Consider the following 10,506-nt stretch of genomic DNA (forward strand, 5'->3'; position numbering starts at 1 on the left):
TGGTATCGAAGTTAGGCTAACTATCGGAATTAAAAAAGTTGAACAAAAAATATATATAAAAATATGTTCCTTCATTTTTCAATACATAAAAATGAGTTTCAGATGGCGCATTAATGAAATAAAAAGCAAACAAAGCATAAATACTATCTGAATTTTGGCATTACAAAAACTAGTATATAAATATATTCTATGTAACAGAACCAAAACATTGAATTTGCATTTGCCCCCTCAAAAAAAATTATTTTAAAAATAATCTCAACAAATTTATATTTACAAAAATGGCCCTAATCCTGCCACGCAGGCGCCATTAGCGCCACGTCAGCGGGGCGGGGGCCAGTTTGTTAAGTTGAACACGGTGAATCATTCACCATGTCTAAATACGGTGAATGGTTCACCGTGTTGGAAAAATATAGTATATATGTATTGTATTGGGAAAAAATATAAGTATTGAAAAGAGGAATGAGGGGAATATACGTATAGAACACGGTGAACATTCACCGTGTTCAACTTAACACTATACTCCTGATGTGGCGCCTACGTGGTGGGGATAGGGCCAAATTTGTAATTATAAATTTGATGAGGTTATTTGTAGGAAAAAAAAATTTGAGACGGCCAAATGCAAAAAAAATCCTGAATTAGAACTTTTTGATTTTCAGAACAGTAGATTTTTTTTTTTTTTTGCCAAATATTTTATTAGAAATTGTTTATATCGAAAGCAAAAATAGAAGCTACGCCAAACAGACCTTTATATGCAATCCTTGCAAATTTATCCCTCACCAGTAGAGGGTAACACTACATTTTTGTGTACATGGTGCATTACATGTTCTTAACCAATGGCACGTGTGAAATCTTCATAATTTAATTTGTTTTAATAAATAATTTACTGATGTCAACGCCTCAATATGTAGTCTAACAATCACTGGATAGGATAAAAGTCAAAATGTCTTTTTTATGTCAAAACAAATTATCCACTAATAATTTATGTGTTATGATTTTTTATTTTATTTTTTTTTAGTGATTCAAGTTAAGAGTCTTGAAAATTTATCTAATTATGTAAAAAAAGACCTCCAAGGCAAAATATGATATGCTCTCTCCATGTTTGATCATATTTATTATTTTCTAAATTACAAACTTCTTAAGCAAATATAAAAAAAAATTGTGTGGAACAAAATACTGTGCATCCAAATAAGCCCTAAAACTAAAATGCTAAACTATTTGTCGCACTGAATATTTTCTCATGTAGTTGTAATTTTAATTACCCTTCACTTACTCTACTGATAAGTTAAAGAGAATGCGGAGCAACGCATCACGGACTGACATGGGACACGACACGATTCAAACACAGCGACTGGGCAGCTAATTTTTGAAATTAAGATATGAACATGACATAAACAACACTAATAAAATATAATATTATTAATATAATAATATATAATTATTATATAAAATATTAATTTTGGTAAAATATTGTTATATTTTTTATACGAATAAAATGTAGTAAAATTTTTATTGACTGTTCATATATTTTAAGAAAAAATTTTCTACTATACATAATTTATTTATATTGTGCAGAAAAATTTACATCCATTCATCAAAAAATTGAAATACTTATCATCTTACATTATATATACTAAAAAAATAATATATATATATATATATATATATATATATATATATATATATATATATATATATATATATATATATATATATATATATATATATATATATATATNCGACGATCGGCTCCGTTAGAGTTGATCTAGAGTATTTGAAGTACCTAGAAAATAAATTTTGTGATTTTTTGATATCATTTGCCTAGTGATTGAAGGTGTTCAAAATCAATAATTTTAATGGCCATAATGAGCCGTTTGCAAGTTTAACGGTGTAGAAATATTCAAATCACATAAAATTTTGATAGAAAATTCTTTATACCATATAAAACAAGATCAATAACTTTGATCTAAAATTTTAATATCGTATCATCATATTTTATAAGATTTTTATTTTCAACCGTTGATTTTGAGCTACTTCGATCACTAGGCAAATGATATCGAAAAATCGCAAAATTTATTTTCTAGATACTTCAAATACTCTAGATTAAGTCTAACGGAGCCAATTGTCGATTCGAAAGTCCGAACATCGAAAACAACTTGGAAGCACGGAGTGCTCCGTGCTTCCAGAAGCATACCAGACGCACTATATATATATATGCATTGTGAATCAGCATTAAGGCTTCGGTTGGAATTACGGCGAGATTGCGTTATGTGCGGCGAGAAAATACGTTGAAAAAATATCATATTTATTTTCGTACATAATATTACATCCCGTATATCGCGATGAGTCGATTACGATATATTTTCTACGGTCCCACCGAAAAATGTAAAAGCATATTCCTATATACTTTTACTCTATTTTTTATTTAAGAGTGTTAGATAGGTCTCAATACCAAACTAAGCCTAAATATGCGTCCAAGGAGTGTCCACATCGGACACGAGTCCGACACCGACACGTGCGTGTCCGACACAAACACACGAGGCTTATAGAAGCTTACATGATATAAAGGTGAGGGGAATAGCCCTCTACAGCTTAATCTGAGCCCTCCCAACTGGAATTCGAACTCGCGTAATTTATACTTCTCTGGATCCAACTTATTCTGAAGTGGAGATACTTTAAAGACAAGGAGCATGCACTAAAGTTGCCAGCAGTTTCAGTCCTGAATTTTCACATACCACCTCACAGATTCATAGGAGAAGGTTCCTGTTTGGAGTCCCTCAAATTTATTTGTTTGGAAAGATTAGTGGGTGTGAATTGATTTGTGTTCATTTGCCATATTTTAGGATGATTTCAGTAAGCATTAAGCAAATCCAACCGTTTATCTATATCCAACAGAAATCAAATACCCTCTCAAATTACTATACAAGTCGAATGACTTAAACAACATATTAGAAGGGAAAAAAAAAAGAGAAGAAAACCAAACATAAGAATGTAGGCGCAATAGTAAGTTACATGAATTGACAGAAGTATAAAATCAGTCCAATTTTGTCTTAACTTGGAACCGAAAGAAGAGTCAAGAGTATCAGGTTTGGTCATTACCTTTTCACCATAAGAGAAAAGAAGAAGAAGAAAAGAGAAACAAGTTTCGTTTTGGCAGAATAATCCACATTTTTTTGAAGCTTTTAATTTACTTGTTTCATTCTTCCAATTTTGTACAGAGATCTTCTTTCTTGCCCTAGAATGCCACTTACCAAAACAAATTTGAAATAAATCGGCGCACATCGGTTACAACAAAAAAAAAGAACCAGTGGTACAAAATGTCTGATGAGGATCATCACATATTCAAGGTTAAGCTATCCTTTATGTATTATTATTATCAATATAAAAGCAGGCTTTATTAGATATACAAATAACAAATCTCATAGAATACAGTTGTGTCAATCAGATATACCGGATTACTACAACAGAGTTATGAAGCAAATTCATTTCAAAGACATAAGACAGAGATAGTCGCACCTTTGCACAGGGGGAGGAATTGGACTAGAGAAAAATGCCGATGATTTGGAACATTCTGGTTCAAAGCAATTCGGTGGTAGTAGGCATATCTTATGTCGACGAATATACATTACCAACAAACACATTGTGGCGAGAGGTTCTCATGCTCTGCCTTCAATCACTCGCCAAATATAGCGGAAAGAAGCAGGCATTGCGCGAATGCTGCTCTCACAGTCACTTGCTTCCGGTTCTGTTCTCGCTCCTCATTTGTGAGTGATGAGTCGAAACTGCCAACAAGGGAATGGTGACAATTAGGGCTAGGGTTTAGCTCTACCTGAAGCAGTTTTGCAGCTAAAAAAAGAAGAAAAAAAATCATCTTTCTTTTAGGATTTTGCGACTTTGGCTCATTTTTCTCTTTCTCCAATTCTTCACTAGAGGATACTTGAATGACCCAGAATGACCATGACCGGAACTCCAGTGTATGGATTTTCCAATAATGTGGTCCAGGAGCGTTTCAGCTCAGAAGAAGATTTTACAACAACTTAGAAATGAGAAAAATGGACCAAAGTTGCAAAACTGGAAAAGAAAAGATGGAATATTTTTGCGGAAGCCCATTGTCGGATTCTTATCTTCACTTTGCCACAAGAACAACAGGCTCCTGCGTCAACAGTCGTGATTTTAAATTGAAAAAAGAAAATGAGCACAAATCTAATTGCCTCTAGTCTTCAGAAATCTAAGTGCCTCTTTAGTCTTTAGAAATCTAGTTGCTTCTTTAGTATTCTGCAACTATACGTTTCTAGGTTTATTTTTCCTATTAAGGTATGTATCTTGTCCTCAATGACCCAACATGAATACTGATAAGTTCGAGTGCAGCATTAACCTATCATAAAGCTGAAATAAATTGACCTACCTATTACATGACCAGGAAACTATTGCTGTGCATTGTGCTCTGCTACATTGTCTTCTGCAGTTGTCTTAGGAACTTTCTGAAGTTGCTTATTTTAGCTCTACTACTCCATCATAATTGTTACCTAAAAGATCGATCTAGTAGAAAACGGACCAAGAAATATATATTAAGACCTCCAATCACATGTATGATGAATATGAAAGGCACGTGGAATTGCTAGATGAGCTAGAAAATGAGAATTTAACCCATTATATAACTACGGGAATTTAAACCCGTTAAATATCAAAGAAGGGAATTGAATCCACGACCTCACAGAACGAAGGGGTTTAGAATTGGCCCCAATTCCATTCTACAAAAGATCGATAAACAGGCCTAGAAATTTATATTAATAATAATTACTTCCAGAAATACGTTAAAAGTAATCGTATTTGGTGTCTACAGACCAAGAGGCTGTGGTATGACCATCATATTGATGTTTAGGAGGCTTAGGAACTTCCTGAGACTAAAAAGTGAGCAGGTATCCTGTCGAATCAAGTAAATGGAACCAGACACAAAGGTTGCAGAGCAGTGCAGCTCAAGATGAGTGCTTGTAAAGTGGTTCAGAAGTTGTATTTACCACAAGCGTAGCTGTTTGGATAAGATAAATAAAGATTTCCGTTCTAAAATTAGAATTGAGTTTTCACAGCTCAAGATTGAGAGAAACAAGAATAAAGACCTGTATAGACATTGATAAGAGCATTTATGTACAAGAAAGATTTAAGTTTACAGTTCAAATGCACATCTGACCATATTTATATGATCATATACAATATAAACTTCAAATCGCCTTACCCCTCTAATCTTACAACTTTGAGCAAACTTTTATCTCCCAATCAAAATTTACGTGTTTTATGCCAAATGTAAGCTTCTGATCTATCTTTTCAATAATAATATAACTGGCACTTGAACCTAAACATTCTTAGCTTTGCTTTTGGATTGAAACTTCTTCTCCTTGTCATGCGACAGTTATTATAAAAGTCATATTATAACTTAACATAGGATGCGAGAGATCTAAGCGAAAAATAAGAATTTTGACTGTCAATCAATCACCCCCTCCCTAAAATAATCTGTGGCAACAAATATGAACATACAGGACAATTTTTCCAATCATATCCATTGACCCATTCTCTAAAAGGCCATGGTTTGAATTAGAGCTGCCTTGGAATCTATATATAGGGATACTAGACCTCCCACTTTCTTCACATACTCCAGTGAGAGTCTCATCAATTCCGCTCATAACAGAGAGCAGGTAAGAGGAGAAACCAGAAGACCCAAAGTCCAGTTGTGCAGATCTGAATCAAACTTAAGGATTCATTTGAAAAGTATGGTCCACAACTTAGAGAAGAATGCAATGGCGAACTACCTTGATCTTATAAGCTCCCATGACCGTCAAAAAAAGAGGTGCTATCCTAAATTACTAACATGAAGAAAACTGCTACTAGATTCTTGATATATGAACATATATTAAGAAAGAGTCTAGCTAAAATGTATAATCTAAAACCTTCATTTCTTCAGACAAAAATTGTAGAAGTATATAATGAACAGAAACAGAAGTTCTAGGAAGACAGCCAAAACTATCATTCCAAGCATTTACTTTCTTTTCTTAGAGATTTTTGACAAAGGGATTTTTCTCTCATAAATAGATCAGGTAAATCACTGCTTTCTCACAAAATTGATATTTTCTGTCAATAGTGCAACATTAAATGAACATAAGAAAAACAAGAATTCAAAAGATACCTTGACTTCCAAATCTTGAGAGGGGTTTCTTCCTCTATACAAGCATTCTCTCCTGTTGGTATGGGAGATTTTAAAGTTTCTTCTGCTTCTAATGTTGGGAAATTTAAAAGTGAAGAAATAAAAGAATCAGAAGCAGCATTTGTTGACATGCTACTGCTTGATTTATATCCACCACCTCCCAAAAGCAACTGCATATGAGCCTCATTAAGGTCCCTACCCAACAAAGAAATCGCCTGGCTGCTGGGAATGGAAAATCGAGGTAACCTGCGACGTCTCTGTATGTGATCATAAGTTAAAGAAAAAGCAACAACATCTGAATACTTGCACCTTATGATGCTTCCAACCTGATCAGGTGCATCTATCTATAACTAAATATCCCGAAAAACTTTGAAAAGGAAAAGGATATCTTAAAGAGATGCCCATGTTGCAGAGTAATATGATTCAGCATGTCTCTGGTAATCTTAACAGAGCAAATGGGGCAAGCCTGAAATATGTGAGTCATCAGTTAAAGAAGAAAAAGAAAAAGAAAAAGAAAAGAAAATCTGCACCATGAAAGTGAACTGCATCAGATTTGTTACATAAGTCAAAGCAAAACAAGTATCTCCATAGTTGTATTGAAAACCGAGACCTCAAAATATTACAAGTATCTCCATAGTTGTACTGAAGACTGAGACCTCAAAATATCATGTAGTCTCTACAGCGAGTTTTCTTAGAAGCTTGCAGGACCAGCTAGGGATGGCAAGATTTCTTAAATCTGAGAGAGATTTAACAAGAAACTTTCTAAAATCTCTAGTATAACTAATTCTTTGCATCCTTTATAAGCCCAAGTAAAGAGAGTTTCCGCAATTAAGTTCAGACAAAGGTAGATATATCTAACTAACATATCAAGAAAGAAAAGGTATATTATCCTTCTAAAATCGAAGGTGCTATATAGCATTTTCCTTTTATGCATGATTTTCATATTGTCATTGTTTCACCAATCATTTGAATTTAAAGTCATCAATTTAGCTTAAATTATATACCAGAAGGTCAACTGCTATTCACACCATGGGCAAATTAATTTGCTCTGCAATTTGCCCCTCAGTATTTTATTTGCACAGTAACTGAGTTATGTTATTTCACCTGCCATTGATCGAACTTAAGCTAGATAACTGCATCTAGAGATATGTCGTCTTTCATGGATGTCTATCATAGTCCATTTTTCTTATTTCCTGTAAATGGTGCCAGTAGGGCAAGAAAATATAGAGTTTTCATTTTTCTAAATTAATAGCTTTGATTTTGGCTTTTTGATCAATTTAGAGACACAGAATGCCGGAGAGTCAGGACATCTATAATTAGCTAGGATTCAAACACAATCAGAATTAGCTGAATTCATCACGTAAAAAGGTAACTCCCAGATACTAATATGCAAACATTCAAAGTCCAACATACCACTTAAAATGTCCTTGTAGTTTAGTATCTTCATGAATATCATTTCGGTAAACAAGCCAATTTTTTTTTACCACATGAAGGTGGACTTCCCGAATTCTTACCCCATGAAAAGTAACAATAAATGAAATAATTTGGATATATCCACTTGAACGATGCGTCTATGGTTCTCAAGTGCTATCATGAAAACGGGACAAAATGTAGCAAACCAAATGGAAGGACAATGATCGGATTGTAAATACTGTGCTGATTAAGCATTAATAGAAAAGCAAAAAGAAGGTTTTGTTTGTCACTTCCAAGACAGAAGTACTTCTATATACGAAATTTCAAATTAGATATAACCGCCACAAAGAAAATACAAATTGGTACTCATGGTTCCGTCTCACAGTTGCATTACCATTTCCTATAACAGTAACATTCAATAAAATGATCAAAAACCACAAGTTAAAAGCATAAAGAACGACGAGCAAATTGGAAAATCAACCAATCATGGACTACCACTATCCAATCTTCTAGCTTATGTTTCATATCAGTATATTATAATTGGAACTAACCATCAATTCTTTCCTGATAACTGCATTGAATTAAAAAGAGTTAGTCCATGCAAGGAATTCCCCATTCAGGTCATGTAATCTCGAATTGTAAGCTCATCATAGTTATCAACTTTGTGCAGTTTTAAATAAGCATAACAACTGATGTAGTCCTCTACAATCTCCCTCTCATAAAAAACAAGTCCAAATGACTATGAAACATCTGATAAAGTAGTCTATTTTGCTACCTTTTATTGAACCTTTGGACCCTTCTTCCTACTCCTATCCCTCCTGGCCGCTCTTCCCCACTCCCCTCCTCTCCTTATGATCCTTCACCCCTTACCTCACTTGCTTCCCTCAAGCCACCTTGAGACGTAGTGCTCATCTCTCTTCTAAATTCGCCGGCTGTAGAATCTTAGATCGAGCGAACAAAATTAAGCATGTGAAGTACCTATCTGCTCATCTAGTTCTACCTTAGCTGCTTCTTCGCAACCCTCCTCAATGGGCATGACTTAAGATCTACAAGCCCTATGTTGTTGAACCATAGTTTCTAATGTCCCCTGACAATCGAAAATCTCGAGGAGTCGATGATTCTTCTTCCACAAAAGCAGCTTTGTTGATTTAGGTGTTAGTTGCTTCGGAAGAAAATGGGCAACCTTTTTCATTGGTAGCAGAGCTTATTTTTCTTCTGCACTGAGTCCTCTGCCTGTGCTTTTTCCTTCCTTTTTGCTCTTTCGCATATTTATGTTAGGCTATTTTGTGCTTCACCCCCCCCCCCTTTAGGATAGGTTAGTTTGAGTTCACCGCTGACCTTTTATATAGTGGTTGTGCCGGGATAGGAGTTTAAAATTGTGTACTTTTTTTTAAGGAATCACCTTGTGTCTTACATTCAAATAGTAGTCCCTTTTGCAAAAACCCATTAACTGGTCTACAAGCTAATCTTTATTTTGCTAAAACTCGCAAAAATTATCATAACAGATACCGCAACAAAGAAAAAGGTTACAATTTCTAGGGTTTCGACACTCACGGCGACTTTAGACTCAAACGGATGCTCTTCTTCGAGGTGGGCACACAGCGACGCGATGTCGTGATCCTCGCAGCAGTACGGGCACGGGAAGTCCGGCCGAACCTCCTCCTCCTCCGCATCGAACTCGTCGAACCCCATCCGATCCACAAACCCTAAACTCCTCAAATCCACCCCAAAAAAAAAAAAAAAATCTCAGCAAGACCAACAAAAACCCATCCCGATACGATCCACCCCGTCTCATAATCCCAGTTTCGAAGGCCCCCCCAAAAAAAAGGAAAGAAAAGAAAAGGCATCAAACGCGGGAGACGAACCTGATTGGGGGTTTTGGTGGAGCAAATTCGCGATGTGCCGCTTCGCGACGGCGAGGCGGGAGATCCACGGATCCGAATCCATCGATCTCTCTCTTCGCTTTTCTTTTCGGGGATTTTTCGGGGGAATTTATTAGGGTTTTTGCTCGATCGAGAGAGAGAGAGAGAGAGAGAGAGAGAGAGGGAGAAGAGGACGAAGAAGAAGAAGAAGAAGAAGAAGGAGAAGAGGGGTTTTATCGGTTTCTGTCGACACCGGACCGCGTCGGTCCGCGTGCTGACGTGGCGGAGCGGAGGCGGGTGGGCGGTTGCGGCGGGCTCGGCTCCGACCGCGACAGAGATGGCACGGCCCACGGGTGGTGCGCCCGCCATCTACGAGCGGATAAACCTCACGTGACATCCGCGTGAGCAAGTCAAAATGTGTTTGCTCCATAGTGGGGCAATTGTTTGTACATCTCTTAAAAAAAATTGAATTTTTTTATTTATCTCTTTTAAAAGATTAATATTAACGTTTCAAGCTATTTTAAATAGAATTTTTTTATAAATAATTCTAGCTATTTTTAGAACTATAAAAATATTTTTTTAAAAAAATTAATTATAAAAATAGATCTCTAATATGCCAGATTGAATTTTTTTTAAATAAATAAATAATATAGGCGATAGCGGTAAATCATTTATCATTTTTATAACTCCTCCTAAAATCACTAAATTATTTTTAAATGCGATGAATCATTCTCCTTTTTTATTATCTTATCCTAAACCTTTCTTTTATTCTCTCTCATTTTTTCATCGTTCCGTCTCTTCACGTCGCCGTCACTGTCTCTCATTTTTTCAACATTCTCTCGTTCTGTCTCTCTCTTTGCCACAATGTCGTTGTCGATGCACCCACAGTTACAGAGTCATAGAAAAGAATAAAAGAGGAAAGAAAGCGGTGAATGATTTTACCGTTTTTAAAAACGGTGAATTATTCACTGTTTTTACTAAATCGGTAAATGTTTCACCGCATTTCTTTCTCTCTCCGCCATAAAAGGGTTAGTGCAC

General features: G+C 35.4%; 1 protein-coding gene across 2 annotated transcripts; it reads right to left on the minus strand.

The window, feature by feature from the left end:
* On the minus strand, positions 3,337-9,836 carry LOC109722357 (protein DEHYDRATION-INDUCED 19-like). 2 transcript variants are annotated; one of them, XR_002219456.1, is made up of 6 exons: positions 9,472-9,836; positions 9,161-9,312; positions 6,582-6,659; positions 6,176-6,456; positions 4,403-4,536; positions 3,337-3,779 (listed from the first exon to the last, which is right to left on the minus strand). XR_002219456.1 is itself a non-coding variant. In XM_020250392.1 (5 exons), exons 1-5 carry the CDS (start codon positions 9,551-9,553, stop codon positions 3,671-3,673), a joined length of 702 nt encoding a protein of 233 aa, XP_020105981.1. In that variant the 5' UTR covers positions 9,554-9,827; the 3' UTR covers positions 3,337-3,670. The 2 variants fall into 2 exon arrangements, 1 of the variants encoding a protein (XP_020105981.1); XM_020250392.1 differs by lacking the exon at positions 4,403-4,536 and having other exon boundaries at positions 9,472-9,827.

This window comes from Ananas comosus, linkage group 16 (assembly GCF_001540865.1).
Source record: "Ananas comosus cultivar F153 linkage group 16, ASM154086v1, whole genome shotgun sequence".
NCBI lineage: Eukaryota > Viridiplantae > Streptophyta > Magnoliopsida > Poales > Bromeliaceae > Ananas > Ananas comosus.

What these genes read in the sequence shown, in the direction of transcription:
- LOC109722357 (XM_020250392.1), bottom strand. Translation starts at nt 9,553, where the DNA reads ATGGATTCGGATCCGTGGATCTCCCGCCTCGCCGTCGCGAAGCGGCAC. An exon ending in CCACCAAAACCCCCAATCAG is followed by an intron (nt 9,313 to 9,471) that starts GTTCGTCTCCCG and finishes TGAGGAGTTTAG; the next exon opens with GGTTTGTGGATCGGATGGGG. An exon ending in CGTTTGAGTCTAAAGTCGCC is followed by an intron (nt 6,660 to 9,160) that starts GTGAGTGTCGAA and finishes CACATATTTCAG; the next exon opens with GCTTGCCCCATTTGCTCTGT.